Source organism: Syngnathus leptorhynchus, chromosome 9 (genome assembly GCF_054491065.1).
Source record: "Syngnathus leptorhynchus isolate UIUO chromosome 9, UIUO_Slep, whole genome shotgun sequence".
In the NCBI taxonomy this organism is placed as follows: Eukaryota; Metazoa; Chordata; class Actinopteri; order Syngnathiformes; family Syngnathidae; genus Syngnathus; species Syngnathus leptorhynchus.
In genome coordinates, this window is record NC_141203.1 from 13,177,672 (window position 1) to 13,195,315 (window position 17,644).

The window sequence follows — 17,644 nt, forward strand, 5'->3', positions numbered from 1 at the left end:
ATTAGGGAAAAATCATGGTCAAAATTTAAATGAAAGTGAAAAGTGCCACACCCAAACAACCCCCCACTTTCTGATTGGCTGGTTGATCTGTGACGTCACACGGACACAGGTGTACCTAATCACTTCATTAGGGAAAAAGTTTAAGTGAAAATGAAAAGTGCCACACCCGCCCTCACCCCCACTTTCTGATTGGCTGGTTAATCTGTGACGTCACTCGGACACTCTATTAGGTACACCGCCATTTTCAGGTGTACCTAATCACAGGCCACTTCATTAGGGAAAAATCATGGTCAAAATTTAAATGAAAGTGAAAAGTGCCACACCCAAACAACCCCCCACTTTCTGATTGGCTGGTTGATCTGTGACGTCACACGGACACAGGTGTACCTAATCACTTCATTAGGGAAAAAGTTTAAGTGAAAGTGAAAAGTGCCACACCCGCCCTCACCCCCACTTTCTGATTGGCTGGTTAATCTGTGACGTCACTCGGACACTATTAGGTACACCGCCATTTTCAGGTGTACCTAATCACAGGCCACTTCATTAGGGAAAAATCATGGTCAAAATTTAAATGAAAGTGAAAAGTGCCACACCCAAACAACCCCCCACTTTCTGATTGGCTGGTTGATCTGTGACGTCACACGGACACAGGTGTACCTAATCACTTCATTAGGGAAAAAGTTTAAGTGAAAGTGAAAAGTGCCACACCCGCCCTCACCCCCACTTTCTGATTGGCTGTTTGATCTGCGACGTCACTCGGACACTCTATTAGGTACACCGCCATTTTCAGGTGTACCTAATCATAGGTCACTTCATTAGGGAAAAATCATGGTCAAAACTTTAATGAAAGTGAAAAGTGCCACACCCGCCCTCACCCCCACTTTCTGATTGGCTATTTGAGCCGTGACGTCACTCGGACACTCCATTAGGTACAAGGCCATTTTCAGGTTCGTTCGCGAAGATTTACGAGTGATAGACAGCGTTGCTGCTATGCCCACCGACACACGTTATGCCGACATATATGTTTTAATTTTGTATTAGTTGGATTGTAGTTGATGGTGTTATTATACCGAATATGTTTGTGTTTGAATAAAAAGTTGAAAAAAATCCGACATTTATTATTTTGGGGGACACCAACTCATATAACAACGTAACGTAGTGTCATATAAAGCGGTCAACCAAATGTCTGATTTTTATGTTTTAATTGGCGAATATAAAAACAAGAAATAAAACACCAGACAAGTTTGAGCATAAATGTTTATTAAAATAATAATCATCATCATAAAAGTACATTTCAAACCAGCAATCTAATGTGAAACTGCAGTCGATATATTGGATAACAATAATTAGGCATATATATGCATACACGTCATTTAAAACCTACTATAAGTAAATCGTAAATCGACACTCTTGCTTACATAGTTCACGTTAACTGATTGGTCCGTTGATGCGCGGGAACTGGAAGGAAGGCAGTCCACCCATGGACGGACGGACTCGTTCGTTGGCGAACGGACGGGAAAGTCACAATTCGTTCCCTCACTGATCCGTCCGTTCTCGCGATCAACTGGAAATGCAAAAGACTCACTCACTGATTCGTTCACTCCCAGCTCCGTTCAGTTGGTGAACGGGAAATGCAATTCACGACTCGTTCGTGAACGGGAACTTACCTCATTTTCTTCTTCGTTTTGTTTTACGGCGAGTTGGCACCAGCTTCAATGGGCATTACCGACATCTCCTGGTTGAAGTCATATGAACTGAAAAAAGAACGAATCACTTTTTGAACGTCACTCTCGTTGACTGAAAGGATTCGTTCTTTTGAACAAATCGTTCACTCACGAACCCACACTGACAGTCGTTCTCTTTCACTTTGTGTCGATTAAAACTTGACTTGTGATGAAGTTTTTCTCAGTCACATGGCCATTTAAAGTGACTGCAAATTCCCGTTAGTATGTTCGCTTCCAAAGCGAACAAGCTCATCCAGAGACTACGGTCACCATTTAAAGGGCGGCGGTATGGCGACGTCGCCACGGGGGAAAGCTCCCCGGGCTCTGGTTCCTCGCGGCTGGTTTTGGGCATCGAGACGAGCTGCGACGACACCGGAGCGGCCGTGCTCAACGAAACGGGTTCTATACTGGGGGAGTCCCTCCACTCCCAGAAAGAGGTGCACCTCAGGTGAGCATCTTCTGTTCACCCGCCATGACCATGCTCAAGAGTTAAAAGTCCAAACAAAATACATCATGAGCAATACAGTGTGGTGCCTCGACTTGTGTTGTCATAGAACTTTTGTTGAGGCACCACTGCAAGGCCCAAAACATAGAAGATTGCTTCCCTGAGTGAAGGTCTCCCACTGCAGGACAGGCGGCATCATCCCCACTGTGGCCCAGCAGCTTCACAGGGAACACATAGAGCGCGTAGTCCAGGAGGCGTTGGAGCTCAGCGGCGTGGACCCGCGTCAGCTGTCGGCCGTGGCCACCACGGTGAAGCCGGGCCTGGCCCTGAGCTTGGGTGTGGGCCTGGAGTTCAGCCTGAGTTTTGTGAGGCGCCACGGGACGCCCTTCATCCCCATCCACCACATGGAGGCCCACGCCCTGACTGTCCGCCTACTCCGGCCGGTCCCCTTCCCCTTCTTAGTGCTGCTCGTGTCGGGCGGGCACTCGCTGCTCGCCGTGGCTCGCGGCGTGGACGATTTCCTTCTGCTGGGTGGCACACTGGATGAAGCTCCAGGTGATACTCTGGATAAAGTGAGACACTTTGAAGTCTTACACCGCCCACCAAAGTGCCTCGCCCCGCCGTGTAACGCCTTGGCGGGGATGCTTTTGTGTACATCCGCAGGTGGCGAGACGTCTGTCGCTGACCCAGCACCCGCTTTGCTCCTCGCTGAGCGGAGGACAGGCCATCGAGCTGCTGGCCCGGGACGGCGACCGCTTGAGGTTTCCTTTCAAGACACCCATGGGACAAATATACGACTGCAGTTTCTCTTTTGCCGGCCTACGAAATCAAATTAACATGACCATTGAAAAAAAAGAAGCGGAGGAAGGTATGAGTGCAGAGTGGAAAGATGTTCACGGGCATATTTTGTGGTTTGAAAAAGGAAAAGCAAGTGAGATCATTGGTAGGATGAGTTCTTCTTCTTTCCCTCCATCCGCAAGGAATCACACGGGGAACTCTGCTCTCCTGCGTCAACGACATTGCGGCGGCCACGCAGCACACGGTGGCGTGTCATCTGGCCAAGCGCACGCATCGCGCCGTCCTCTTTTGTAAGGCCAACGGACTGCTGCCCTCGCTTGTGCCCACACTGGTGAGTGCGCCTATGGCCAAATGATGCCAGCAAGATAACGTGAAGTGGATTTTCAAATTGTAATTTTCACCCAGGTTGTGTCGGGAGGCGTGGCCAGCAACCGGTATATCCGCAAAGCTCTGGGCGTCATCGCCGAGGCCACGGGACTCCGCCTACTCTGCCCTCCGGCCAAATTCTGCACTGACAACGGCGTGATGATCGCTTGGTGCGTGGCCACGATGTTTACGGAGTGACGCCATTTGAATCGATTCAATTCAAATGGAGCCGTTTGCAGGAACGGTGTCGAGCGACTCAGGGAAGGAAAGGGAATTCTGCCTCCCGACGCGGACGTCACCTACCAGCCAAAGTACGTGCGTGCGTGCGTGTGTGTGTGTGCCGTGATATTTCAGAATTTTCACCACTGTCGCAGGGCACCGCTGGGTGTGGACCTGACGTCACGAGTGAAGGCGGCGGCCATCAGAGTGCCGTCCATCCGGATCAATATCTCATAAACTGGCAACCCCATGTGACAGAAGCAAAGCACATGGAACGTGATGTCAGCTCGGACCTCAGCTGTCAAGATTTTATTGGTTTTCTGACACTAAAGTGTCTTTAAAAGATCTCAAGCCATCATTATGAAATCAATTCCAACATCCTCATCTCTTGGATGAGCCATTAAAGACCCAAGCACCTCCATCAGCGGACACGATTCTTCTTTGCACTTGTACAAAACGAAACCCCTTCTGTATTTTGTTTTTAACTTCAGTGCCTTCAGACCCTAAATACTTTTGTGGACTATAAAAATGTTCAAAGAGTCAGAAAGGAACGTACTACCGGCCGAGAGGACTAGAGCTCGTCGTGTTGATAAATGTTGTACTCGTTGGCGCTGATGATCCCGTCTTTGTTCGTGTCGGTCTTGCGGAAGATGTCCGTGACGATCTTCTCGTAGTGGGTGTCGTCTTCCGGCTTGCCGGATTTTTCAAAGCCCATCCTCAAGTGGGCCTTGATCTGAAAGTACCGGCAAAAGTTGAGAAGGCAATTTTCTAGGTAGGGATCCCGCCCTTGTTCCTACCTCGTCCCTTGTGAGACTTCGGTCTTGGTCGGTGTCCACTTCTTTGAAAGCTTCCATGCTGCGTGGTCCTCGGGACACGGCGTAGACCTCCACTTCAAAGAGCACCGTCGCGTTGGGTGGGACAAGAGCTGGATTCAAGAGACTTATAAGTGCTTTGTATACCCGTGGTTGTTTTTTTGGAGGGGAGCACCACTATCTTGGTGAAGTGCTGCTTCCACAAGTGAAAAATAGAAACCACTAAAGCAACTTCAATTCAACAAGACCCCCCCCCCCCACACACACACATTCAGGTTTCCATGCATTGCAGACCGGTGCAAAGACAAGTCAATGAAGTGAGCAGAAGTCAAGTGTAGAAGCTTAAAACCTGAGCGCATGCTTACAGTCATGCCACGGAGAGACGAGAAAGGGGATGTGAGGCCCTCTCCTCAGCTAGAGGAGCTGCAAGGCAAAGATACAATGTGAAAGAAGATCCCATTGGACAGAGACACCAGCGACGACGGCGTCCACACCTTTGCCTTTCTCTCCAAAAGCCAAGGACGGCGGAATGGTGATTTTTCTCTTCTCCCCCGCACACATGCCAACCATCCCGATGTCCAGACCCTTGAGGACTTGTCCCACGCCCAGGATGAACCACTGCGGGTGACCGGATTTGTCGTCGCGGCTGAAATAATGGCCAGGTGAGATTTTTTCCATCATCACATTTCCCAGCATGCTTTGGAACGCTTCAGATAAAAAGTTGTTCTTTATTTGCTCTGGTGTGTGTCTGGTGTCTTTAATAGACAGGGGAACATCTTAAATGAAGGTGTGTTAAGACTTCAACTACATACGAAGGTGCATTTGAGAAAGGCATTTAAATCAAAAGCTAAAAACCTGCAGTAGAACTGAGTTCCATCTTTAGCGAGGAAGCCATCGTAGTGGACGTTCATCAGGTCTCCTTTCTTGCTCTTTTTTTCGCATGTCTCGGGCTGCCGCACCACCTCGATCTTGACCTCATCGTCCGCCCAAACGCTCGCAAAACGGAGTTGAGCGCACACAAAGACGCACAGAGTGTAGTAGCTCACCAACTTGCACATGTTTGAGCAATCCGTCAATCTGCTGCAGTCGTGGCAACTTTTTTCCCTTCTGGTGTGTGGACTCTAGAGGGCGTGGTGGAGGCTGAAATTACGGTATTTGCTGCCCTCAGTTTAGTTTGACAGGTATGATTGCCTTTACTGGTTTGTTCTTGACCCGCTGCTAAAAATTTGAAAAAAAAATACTAATATTGAAAAAGGACATTGGGTGATATTGGCTGTTGAACAGTTCAGGATGTGTCCCCTTCTGCTTGTAGACAGCTGGAAAATTCTTGTAACTGGATGTAGCGCTAATTTGACTCCCTCATATTGTACTGTTCACGCACGCTTATACTGTAAGTATACGTCATAAGTGACGTCGGCGTCTTTTACCCAATGGAAGCGGATGTGGGTGCGGCCCTGCGTCTGTATTTATAAATCGGCGCCGGCCGATGGATTATGAGTCATCGTCTCAGACGTCGCAACGTGTGTCCATTCGTCTTTTTCCACGCGGGACCTTCTTCTTCTAATCCAAGCAACACGTCTTCACTAACCCGACGGGGATTGAGATGTTCCATTTTAGAATCGCCACAGCGCTCAAGGAGTTGTTGAAAGCCAACCTCAAGTGTCCATCGGTCGGGTTGCTCGCGAGCCGCCACCGGTGCTCGGGCGCCGCCTCCTCCGCTGGACTCAAGCTCCTCAATGGCCGCGGGTACCCGGCGGCGTCCGTCCATCTCTGCTCATACTGCGTGAAGGCTGGGAGCGAACTGAAGCTAGACGAACCTAAGAAGAACGACGACGCCGCCGCCGCCGCCGCCATTGATGCGGCCGCAGAGAAGTAAGGCGGCTACCGTCGTGTGGTGGCTTTTTTATACCTTAGTTGGCGTGCGAAGACTGTCTGGAGCTCAATGACAGGATGTCACCGGGCCCGTATTTATGGCGTCACCTTTGCTTGATTCGCTATTGTGTTTTTCAGACACGCTAGACAAAAGCAAGAGTCATGCGCAACAGTCCACTGGAAGTGGAATTAAGCGCTTAAATGACGCACAAATCACACATTGACATGCGCCTGCCTGCTTCTGCGGGCTAATATATGAATGACGTGCTAATGACTGGCGCAAATAGCTCTCGGCGCTCAAATGTAAACACGCCGACTTCAAGTACATACTGTACTCCTTCTGTTTGTTTACATTTACATTCTCAACATGCTTAGTTAGAGGGTTTCAAAAATCTAAAAATCCAGTTGTGGTACCTCGGAAAAACAAGAAACACGAGCCAAAAGCTCCAAGTCCTAATCTTAGGTCATACCACAGTAATTGAAAACTTCTCCATCTCCTTCTTTCAGTATGGTGCAATTTGCTAACCACAGATTCCTTTATGTTAAATTAGCTTCATACTCTTGCTTGTACATACATGCCTACGGTTTCTGCTGCCTTTTGAGATTTTCACAAGAAGATTATGACCTTGACCAACAGGTAGACCAAGCTCGGTACTAATGTGCAAACACTTTGCTTGAGCTATGTGAAATGACAACATTTGGCAGAAAAAAATTAACGTGTGTGTCTCAGAACCTATAGTGCAGTGAAAAGCAGCATTTGCAATTATGCAAATTTGGAAGGCACAACTCTGTGCGAATGTGCAATTCAAAAATGGGCACATTTTGGATCCGGTGACTCGATTAGGGAGTGGAATCATCAATTCAAGAATGGGCACATTTTTATCCGGTGATTTGATTACGTAGTGGAATAATCGCTACCAAGTTAAATTCCATTGTGCGCCAAACTCTAGCGCTCGGTGGGAACCGGCTGACACCATTTAGGACACATGACATGCCAGCAGGACACGCTGCCAAATGTCTAAATGGGGTAGGGAGGTAGGTAGGTAGGTAGCTACGCCCCCTTAAAATCCCAGCGAGCTCTCTTCAAAGTTAATTGAGACTGGAGCTCACAAAGTCGATTAGCTCGGCACTCCACGCGGGGGGGGGGGGGCTATTTAAAAGCATTCATTGTGGCTGAGAATCAAGTCTGAATCAGGTTTTTCCTATTTTATGCTTGAACATGAAGTGCAACACATGGCTTCTTGGGAAACAAACATAAGAGGATGCTGACGACTGCAAGACTGCAACATTTCAGAGAGGGAGCTGACGTGTGAAGGATTAAGCCATTGCAACAAAAGTAACGGAAGGCCTCGTGATAATGTGTTGGATGACGGACACAAATAGAAACCAGAAGCCCTCTTTGAAAGTCAACTGGGCACGATAAGCCGCCTAGCTGACAAAATGATTACGTTCGTTTCCTATGACATGTACAAATAATCGCCGTGACACGTTTCAAAGTTGGAGTTAAAGTTCATCCGGCAAGCAGACTTTCACGCTCACCTTGAACAGCTCGGCTGTTTGCGTATTGTTTATAACCTCACGTGACGTGCTGCAAAAAGAAAAAAGAAAGGGCAATATCGTCAGTGGGGGGAAAGCAGTCTTGCGAAATGTATCATCCACGTGCAATGCACGCACGTAGGCACACACATTGAGTGTTTTCAAAAGGGGAACATTTGGCGCTTTGTAGTGGCGTGGCTTTTTTGTCCCAATCGGCGTGTGAACACGACTGCCGTGTTGACTCTATTAATCCCGGCGTCACAGACAATTTGGCGGGGCCGGAGAATCCCCGGAATTCGACCTTGCCACTTTTACCGGCAAACTGCAATGTTTTTTTTTTTTTCAATCAGCTGTGAAATCCCATGACACTCAACTTCCGCCTCCACGAGTGAAAATGCATTCAATACGAAAGAACGCAACGGATGCTTTTAGCGTCTTCACGGATGCGCCTCGTGTCGTCACGGTAGCAGCCTTGACCCCGCTGCCGTTATTGATCCTTTTGCGGCCGGCCGGCCGGCGGTGCATCACAGACTACTGGGAGCCATTTTGAACGGGCAACTGATATCTGTGGCGTGAATGGTATCAGCAGTAGCAGCAGCAGCAAATGTTAGCATTGGATTTGACCCAATTCTTGCTCGTTTACATAACAGAGTTGTCCTTTATTAGCAAGTTGCAAACGGCTTGTTGTTTTTCCCCCCCACCTAGGAGAAGAAATGCCGGCATCCTGCCCAGTCTGGAGGATTTGCTTTTCTACACAGTCGCCGAAGGTCAAGAAACTATTCCGGCGCATAAATTCCTCACAGTAAGTCCTTGTAATTGTTTTTATTTTTCCATTTGATGATTTCCCAAAAGGCAACCAATTGAGTGTCAATTCTTGGCTTTCGTCGGGGGTTAATAGCACTTGCCTCTGGAATTTTTGTCAGAAATTTGGCCTGAAATAAAGGTTGATGTTTCTTATCTTGTTCTTTTGAGGCTCTTAAAAGCACAGGACTTCGCAGCGGAGATCCCCGACTGAAAGAATGTATGGAAACACTAAAAGAGACCTTAAAGAGCTCTCCGGACGGCGTCACCTTGGACCGGCAGCAGTTCAAGAAGTGAGTGAGAGGAACGCGCACAACTAAGGCCATGTGCTCTCGGCCATTCCGTAAAGCACAATGACGGACGGCGGGCGCCCGGCCATCTTCTCAATATGGGTTCATGGCGCCTGAAGCCATGAACCGCCATATTGTCCATGAAGCATCTTCATCGACAAAGTGAAGTTTGTCTCGCATCGGAGTTGCCAACTCGATGGGCAAACAATTTCTTTTTTTTTTGTTCCTCCCCTGCTCTCAGTTGCATGAGGTGGCTGTGTTTGAGCATGCTATTTGTTTGTGGTTTTGTTCATCAGGTGTGTCCAAAGCAACATTATCCTGCTCACGCAGGCCTTCCGCAAGAAGTTCGTCATCCCCGACTTCCAGTCCTTCACTTCCCACATTGACGAGCTCTACGAGAAGGCCAAATCGCTCTCTGAAGGGCAGGTTTGTCCGTAGATCCACCTCACTTTTTGTTTTCTCGCATGATCATGCCTTCTCTTTGGCAAGATGGAAGCTTGTGTATCAATCATGAATCACGTGGTTCTTGTGCTTGCTGTCTTGACTGGAGGATTCAGGAGGTGTCACATTTCTCAAGCTGTGGCTGTTCTTCAGTTTTTGTTTTTTTTTCTTCCCCTCCTCTTCTTCTTTCAGGTGGCTGACTACATTCCTCAACTTGCCAAATTCAGCCCGGACATGTGGGCTGTCTCTCTGTGCACGGTGGATGGTCAAAGGTGAGGGGGGGGCTGAATAGTTTCATCAGTATGCATGCCATCAACATAGCTGTCATTAGAGAGTCCCGGTGCTCTGATGTTTACAAAGCGGTTCCTTGCTTTGTCTGTTGCAGACACACGGTGGGCGACACCAAGGTCCCCTTCTGTCTGCAGTCGTGCGTCAAGCCGCTCAAGTACGCCGTGGCCGTCAACGACTACGGCACCGAGTACGTGCACAGTTTCATCGGCAAGGAGCCCAGCGGCCTGCGTTTCAACAAGCTCTTTCTGGATGAAGACGGTGGGTGGCACCTTTCTGATCTTTTCCGTGGCTTGGTTTGAAGTCACGCTGTGCCAGTTGGTGCCGTGGCGGGTGACGCCACTTTGCCGCTTAGCGAGGGACCGGCTTAACCGCATTGTTTTCGCCTCGCGTCGAGCCGGCCCGGCAAATGATTAACCGCCAAACAAACTGCGACGTCATTTGCTTTACCATCTCGCTTTGCATCTCGGCTTAGCGATTACTAACCGAGCGCTTGATGCTTTGCAGATAAGCCCCACAACCCCATGGTGAACGCCGGCGCCATTGTTTGTACTTCTCTGATAAAGGTAAAAGCTTTTTTTTTTCTTTTTTCCCCCCCCCCCCTCTTTTTCACTTCACTTGGTGTCAACGCTAAACCAAATGTAGCTCTTTGTATCTCCAAATACGAGTCACGGTTTCTTGTGGAGGTGTTGCCGCAGCGTACGTTCCAGCGGTCGTTGGACTTGTCGTTGCGCCTCGTCCAAGAACGTGGATCCCAATTGCTGATTGACACGAGGACACAAATCAACACATTCCAAACTTTGAACTCAACGGCGAAACATACGCTGCTCCGTTTTGCGGCCGGTTTGGCTTCATTCCAAAGATCCATACGCAGTCGTCTTGCGGGGCTTTTTTGTTTGAGCTTGTTGGTTAAGAAAAACTGCCTCGGTTGAATATCCACAAGTAAACGGAGCAAAAAGAAAAGAATTGGAAAATATCATCCAAGCAAACAGTCCTTATATATATATATATATATTCAATGATTTGAAACGGTAGGATCGACTCAAGGAGATCAACTTTCATGCTCGATTTGTTTTCTTTTGGAACAGCAATCTTGCTAGCTCGCTTTTTTTTTTTTTTCCGACAGCTTCCGCTCATAGCTCCTCGACACCATTTACTACTTTCTTATGAGCCTGGCCTATTCTGCCTATATGTTTGCTTTAAATAACAAAAAAAAAAGCCTGGCCTTTTCTGCCTATAAGTTTGTTTGACAGAAAAAAAAAAAAAAAAAGAGCCTGGCCTTTTTTGCCAATAAGTTTGCTTTAAAATATTTTGAAATAAATGTGGATTGCGAATGGCAAATATGCAGGCGATGATTGTTCCTCGAAAAATAGGAAATGTACGAGTCTTCCCTCTTTGGCTGACTTTTCCGGGGGGGTGTCTGCAACTCTGGCCCACATTTTGCAAGTGAAATGACATTTTGACTTGAGCCTGTTTTGAGCGGGCTTCCCTCGTCTGCCGCCAAGTAAGACTTTTGTGGCTAAGAGAGTCAAAGCGTGCCGGAAAAGTATTCCTTGCACTTTTCACCTTCGGTGACAGCAATTAGTCCCCCCCCTCCCTCCCCAAAGTGTTGCTTGGTGCTACACATACTGTTGCTGTTTTTGTATGTTGCATATTTTCCAGACTTAGGAACTGTGGGAAATAATGACTGCTGCTGCAGGTCAAATGACGTTGGTAATTTTTTCTTCCTTTTCCATATCCTTTCCTCGCACTCCTCTCTGCCGCCCCCCCCCTTACCTTCTCTTCTCCAATCAGCCTGTAGAAATCCTTTGTAGTGACTCTCCATCCGTGCATCTTTGTTTTCTATTTCTTCTGCACAGTTAAGTGGAGAACCTAAAAATACAGTCGAAATTCATATTTGGGGGGTATAAAAAAAAAAAAGAAAAAGAAACCTGTAACATGTAAAACAATGACCAAATGCACGTCCATGAAATACTTTGTGTTCCCTCGGTGCTCACCGGCAGCCCTGGCAAAGGCTACCTGCTTGAAATATCCCAAAACATACTTGCAAATGTATTCAGCAACATTTGACACGCATTCATTCCAAAATTCCAAACACAGGAAGGGAGGGGCTGTGTTTTGAAAGCGCCTTTTTGCACATAATCACCTCATTTGAATTTTGGAACACTTTTGTCTACTAAATGGCCAGTCAGCCAGCCAGCCAGCCAGCTAGTCAGCCAGTCAGCCAGCCAGCCAAGTACAAAAGCGTTTCTTTCCCTCCTGGTAACCTCGACACAAATCTGTAGCCATTCTCTGTAACTCATAGCATTACTATGTGATTTGCCGCATCTATTCATATCTGCTCATTCTTTAGAACTCTGCTGCCGTAGCGTTTTATCATTTGACCGCGACAACGTTTCCGCCCGCAAAGGACCGCACGTAACCACTTTGCTTTTTCTTTCATCTTTTCTCAGCAAGGTGAAGGAAACGCAGAAAAATTTGACTATGTAAGTGTCGGCGTCTCCTGATTCAAATTCACCAAACAGGTTTGCTTAGCTCAGGAATTTCTTTTTGCCACCAGGTCATGAACTTCTTGAAGGACATGGCGGGAAACGAGTACGTGGGTTTCAGCAACGCCACGTGAGTCGCTCGCATTTTTCAATCAGAGGGGTGCTCGGGGTTGCGTGACGGTCACATGGCTCAAATGAGCCTTTTGTTTACACAACAGATTCCAGTCGGAGCGCGAGTCGGGAGACAGAAACTTTGCCATCGGCTACTACTTGAAAGAAAAAAAGGTTGGATGTTGTTTGGCTGGTGCCCCGCCCTGAGCATTTGGCCTTTTGTCTAAAACCACTCCGCCCCCCTCCCCCCCTTCAGTGCTTCCCCGAGGGGACCGACATGACGTCTGTGCTGGACCTCTACTTTCAGGTTGCCCATCAGTGACACTCCATTGCCAACTTGGCCTTGTCATGAGAAAAAATAAGAATTCAATTCCATTTCTATGTGGGTAGAAAAGAGGAATAGGATTAAAACTCAACTAACTTTTGGGCCCTTCAGCTATGCTCCATCGAGGTGAACTGCGAGAGCGCCAGCGTGATGGCGGCCACGCTGGCCAACGGCGGCATCTGTCCCATCTCGGGCGAGCGTGTTCTCAGCCCCGAGGCGGTGAGGAACACCCTCAGCCTCATGCACTCCTGCGGCATGTACGACTTCTCCGGACAGTTTGCCTTCCACGTAAGTGCAAAAGACATTTCTAGGCAACATTCTTTTTTTTTTTTCCGCCATGTCATTCCATACATTCCCCCCCGAGGCACTTCAAACCGGGGCTCGTTCGTCTTAACCATCCCGTCCCGCACGGCTACAGCTTACGCCTGGTGTTTTTCCCGCGTTAGGTGGGTCTGCCGGCCAAGTCGGGCGTGGCGGGCGGGATCCTGCTGGTGGTGCCCAACGTGATGGGCATCATGTGCTGGTCGCCGCCCTTGGACAAGATGGGCAACTCGGTCAGAGGGATTCACTTCTGCACGGTACGGAACTCACCCGTTGCTATTTTAAGGGCGGGCCTCGCTCGGGAAATACGCGGCGAGTCTTAATGTACACCGAATGATAATAATAAATTCTGGTGACATTCTGGACGAGTTGGAAGTGAGCCACGCTGTCCTAATCCTATTTAGCCATTACGGGCTGGCCCGGATTCTGCTGCTCAGGAAAACAAATGATGAGGATTCTACTCAAGTGTCATTTGCATTGCAGGAACTGGTGGAACTCTTTAATTTCCACAACTACGACAATTTGAGGCACTTTGCAAAGAAGCACGATCCTCGCCGGGAGGGAGGAGAACAGCGGGTAAGGACGCGGAAACACAAATGCGTGCGTAGCAGTCGGGCGCTATTGACGTAAAGCCGGCCACGCAAACGTTGGTCTTCACTTTGCGCTCCAATTTGTGACTCCTTTGTTATTCGTGCAGCCATTGCGCGGACCCTTGGACTATGAGAGCCTCCGACAGGAGCTCGCTCTGAAAGCCCCCCTTTGGAAAAAAGTCTCGGCCACCGAGTCGCACCAGGATACCTCCACCACCGTAGTCTATAGGATGGACAAAGTCAGCGAGTAGATCTGCTCATTGGCGTAAAGGAACATTCTCACAACCGCGTCACCCTCAAATATTGCACCACTATTTATTGCTTGTGAAGCTGTTACTACTTAAAACTGTGACAGACGGAAGGGATTCGTTACTGGCCGTCGATTTTTCCACCCGACCCGCTAGCTGCCTTAGTACGTACACGACCTTGTGACTTAGTCGCACGGAATACAAGCTCACTTTTCTTCAGCACTTAGCATTCAGAACAATGGACCTCATCATAATAATAATAATAAGAAGAACACCTGTGCGTGGTCAACGGCGCAATCCAAAGAGCTTTCTCAAAGAAGTGACCTTAGCATGACTTATTGCTCCACTTGTCCTGGCAAAAGCCGACATATCACGGAAAGGCCACCTTTTGTAGCATACGGGTGGCCTGCCTCCCTAAGTTAAAAATTTCCCGTTATTCCTCAGATCGTCACGACGGGTCCTCCTCAATCTCTCGTTACTGGGACTAGCAATACTTTTGACTTGACTTCAGTTCAACGCTGCTACTGAAACGGCGTCGTCGTGACGATCAGGTCGAGGGCATTTTGTTACCGCTTCGTGACTTTTGTTTTTTGCAAATGGACAAATGATTCCGCTCAGAAGGGACCTGGCATGAAAAAGGAGCGAATGCGGCTGTTCTTTAAATCAGAGCTCCTCAAACTCGCCCGCCGTTTGAGAACCGCCGTTTGAAATCACTTGCGCAATGAATCGGCAGCCCGCTTCGGAACATTCTCCAACAATTGCAAAATCAAAGGCAAATCAAAGTCACCCACCGGCAAAGGCTTCTGAATTTTTGTTTTGCTTCTTGACTTGTCATACTCACTGTTTGCATGCACACATTTTTTGGGTGTATGATTTGTATGATAATCATGTAAAAATCACAAAATTGTAATGTTGTCATGCTTGATTTGTGTCTTGGGACATCATTAATTCTATGTACATTAAGCTTGACATTGGAAATGTAAGGTTTTGCAAGGTTAGAAAAATGCCATGTGATTTTTAAAAGAAAAAAAAAAAATGAAAGAAAAAAAAAATAAGGAATTGTTGTATGAATGAACCCTGCATTTCCAAGTTCATTTTTTCTGTCTTTGGATTTATTTTTTTCTGTCCTCAAGTGTCTCAAAACGTCTCCATAAAATCCACACTTGTAATTCGTTTCATTACCTCATGATTTTTGGTTTGGTTTTGTTTTGTTTGACTGTGACAGTATATATTTCGATATATGGTATTGTTAAAAAACAACAACAAATAAAGCACTTTTAGCTCCTCACGTGGACATTTTAAAACTCCGCTTCCGTGTTAAAATTAATGCATTTAGCCCAGAATTGACAATTCAGACCTGCTTGTTCAAATGTGTGGTAAGGACAAGGTAAAGCTCGGCGACAGCAAAAAAAAAAAAACTAGCGTGCGGTTGGAGCAGACAGAAGGATAAACAGCAAGATCAAAAACATAGCCACAAAAAAACAACGTAGTTTCCGGAATAAAAATTGCACCGCAACGCTGTGGTGCTTCGTTTAAAAGGCGACAAACAAAAACAATGAAGCAATTAAAAAAAGCCTTCTAGTTGATTGCTAACGCACAAAGAAAAATGTTAGCATTAAATGACGTGGTCAACAACTTGTATTTGAACACGTTTATGGCCATGCATGTAAATGATCAAGTGAATAACATTCCAAATCATACATTCTTTATCCTCTGTAAAAAAAAAAAAAAAAAGACTCACCACTGAAGCTTCTTGACTGCGGTCAAATCAATCTGTAGCATTACACTGCCCCCTGATGGCCAAGGTGCGCAGAACAAATTTTTTGACTTTCCATCCATCCATCCATCCATCCATGATCTGAGAGCAAAAAACAAGAATGGCACTTTTTTGGGTATGGCCAACAGCTGATCAAAAGTGCCCAATTGTGACTGTGTGCTTTGTATGTTTAGGTGAAATCGGTCATTAACTTGCTGTTTGCCGCCTACACGGGAGACGTCTCCGCACTGAGGAGGTGAAATGCTGTGCACGCTTCATCATTAGAAAAAACATATTTGGGTTCTGCGCTTCAAATCCACCCACCAGTTGAGAGAAATACAACCTCTATGTGGGCTAGCGTACTTGCTGGTTTTGATTGGATTATTATTCCAATTGGAATTTGTTTTGCCCCTGATTTTGGAATGTACAAATTCCTCTTCTCCTTTTTGGCTCCAGGTTCGCCTTGTCGTCTATGGACATGGAGCAGAGGGACTACGACTCCAGAACGGCCCTCCACGTGGCTGCGGCTGAGGGTAGCGTCTTTTTCACTTTTGCTCATTTCAGCAAACTTGATCGACTTTGCCCAACGTTTGCTTGCTTGCGAGCGCCATTTTGTCCGTGTCCCGGTGACCCAAAGTGTGCTTGCAGGTCACACGGAGGTGGCGCGTTTTCTGCTGGAGGCCTGCAAGGTCAACCCGGTGCCCAGAGACAGGTAGAGAAAAAGTCTACACCCCCTACCCTACCCGAGCCCAGCCCAGCCGGGTTCTCCCATTCGCATGACAAACACGTGGTTGCGCGCGCAGATGGGGGAACACGCCGATGGACGAGGCCGTGCACTTTGGCCACCACGACTTGGTGGCTGTTCTGCAGCCGTACGCCAACAAACAGCGAGCGCCCGACGACTCGGGCGACAAGGAGAACACCCAGAAGAATTTGGACGGCCTGCTGTAGGAGCGGAAGCCGCGGTCCTGTCCTCCCCGTGTGGGCAGGAAAGGACCCGGATGGCTGTATGGTCTAATTATCTCAGTGGAAATTGTGTCTTGTTGAACTGTCGCGCATTCTCTCTTTGCACTTGTGGAAAATAGAATTGTATATTTGTGGAGACATCGATTGCAATCCCGCCATTTTTAGATCAGCGTTCGACCTATTAATCAACTCACACGAACAAGAATGTATTTGAAATATATTTTCCCGTATGACTCGAGCTCTTTTCCAAAAAGCCAAACATATAAACACTGAATATTTAACTTAAGACTAAAATGAAACACTGGTTGGTTGGGTGCACAATTTTTCTTGATGGCATTTTGGAAAAGAACTCCACTAGCAACAGACGCTTTTTAGAAAATGTACACCCACCGACAGAAGACGTCTATCTTTTTTTTTTTTTTTTTCTTCCCGGAATCGTGACTGTCTGTATTTGTGATTTTTTTTTAAATTTATTTATAAATGGCCACCATTTCATTCCAAGGTAATAAGTTGGCAAGCACAATGATCTTTGACCTTACATGGTCAATTTTCGCAGTACAGGAGCACAGTGGAATTCAGTGTGAAAAGTGGGCTTGTGTCAGGAAGATTTTTTTTTTTTTTTTTTTGCCTGTCACTAGACGTTCCTGGCATAGACAGCTAAATGAAGATGTTTTGTAGCAAATAAATGCTGATTTGGGGACCACTTCCATGAAATATGCTCATTCACAACTAGCTGTATGACTCGTTTCCTACCACGGGAAGTAGTTGAATTTTTATTGCTCCAACGTCATCACGATATCAGTGCTATTTAATAGAAGAACAACAACAAAAAGAAAACACTGTACACGCAAGACTATTTGCTAAGCGTGAATATCTGCTCGCAAATATTTTCAGAATGAACTAAAGCCACCAATTTGATGTTGCTCAGAGAAGAGAAGGTCTGCTACATCGCAGAACAGGAACATTGATGAATGGATGAGTCTGCTTTCGCATGAACTCATCAAAAAAGCCTATTGACGAGAAATATAACACTTGCAACTGGAACTTGGCTCTGAGCGAAAATGAACAACGAGCACTACTTACTGGGTGTCAGTCGGTCGCGTCGCGCGCTTTGTGCATGGCAAACCAAATCAAATCAAGCGAGGAAGTTGAAGGAAAGAAAGCGTCTTGGCTTCCTCGCTTGCCGACTTGCCGATTTGTCAGGCCACGTGAATCCCGGAACGCCACACCCCCAAATTGAATGACT

At 47.1% G+C, this 17,644-nt stretch overlaps 3 protein-coding genes and 1 long non-coding RNA gene across 5 annotated transcripts; 2 read left to right on the forward strand and 2 right to left on the reverse strand.

The window, feature by feature from the left end:
• Nucleotides 1-1,838: 1,838 nt before the first annotated feature.
• osgepl1 (O-sialoglycoprotein endopeptidase-like 1) lies at nt 1,839-3,973 on the forward strand. Its single transcript, XM_085920011.1, has 7 exons — nt 1,839-2,172; nt 2,354-2,741; nt 2,833-3,037; nt 3,150-3,298; nt 3,373-3,503; nt 3,573-3,644; nt 3,708-3,973. Exons 1-7 carry the CDS (start codon nt 1,949-1,951, stop codon nt 3,787-3,789), a joined length of 1,251 nt encoding a protein of 416 aa, XP_085776137.1. The 5' UTR covers nt 1,839-1,948; the 3' UTR covers nt 3,790-3,973.
• Nucleotides 3,830-6,016, reverse strand: fkbp7 (FKBP prolyl isomerase 7). Its single transcript, XM_085920012.1, has 4 exons — nt 5,220-6,016; nt 4,859-5,010; nt 4,350-4,477; nt 3,830-4,285 (listed from the first exon to the last, which is right to left on the reverse strand). The coding sequence occupies exons 1-4, from the start codon at nt 5,420-5,422 to the stop codon at nt 4,124-4,126; spliced, it is 645 nt and encodes a 214-aa protein (XP_085776138.1). The 5' UTR covers nt 5,423-6,016; the 3' UTR covers nt 3,830-4,123.
• glsb (glutaminase b) lies at nt 5,845-17,116 on the forward strand. 2 transcript variants are annotated; one of them, XM_085920009.1, is made up of 18 exons: nt 5,845-6,236; nt 8,478-8,574; nt 8,745-8,866; nt 9,160-9,289; nt 9,497-9,576; nt 9,690-9,853; nt 10,100-10,158; nt 12,046-12,078; nt 12,153-12,211; nt 12,300-12,366; nt 12,449-12,499; nt 12,629-12,805; nt 12,964-13,095; nt 13,322-13,414; nt 15,627-15,688; nt 15,889-15,965; nt 16,081-16,144; nt 16,236-17,116. In XM_085920009.1, the coding sequence occupies exons 1-18, from the start codon at nt 5,968-5,970 to the stop codon at nt 16,381-16,383; spliced, it is 1,884 nt and encodes a 627-aa protein (XP_085776135.1). In that variant the 5' UTR covers nt 5,845-5,967; the 3' UTR covers nt 16,384-17,116. The 2 variants fall into 2 exon arrangements, with proteins under 2 accessions (XP_085776135.1, XP_085776136.1); XM_085920010.1 differs by lacking the exons at nt 15,627-15,688; nt 15,889-15,965; nt 16,081-16,144; nt 16,236-17,116 and adding an exon at nt 13,536-14,845 and having other exon boundaries at nt 5,847-6,236.
• Nucleotides 7,417-17,614, reverse strand: LOC147051367 (uncharacterized). Its single transcript, XR_015067247.1, has 4 exons — nt 17,482-17,614; nt 15,418-15,534; nt 11,369-11,464; nt 7,417-7,824 (listed from the first exon to the last, which is right to left on the reverse strand). It is a non-coding gene; the product is annotated as an uncharacterized LOC147051367 (long non-coding RNA).
• Between the last annotated feature and the right edge of the window lie 30 nt (nt 17,615-17,644).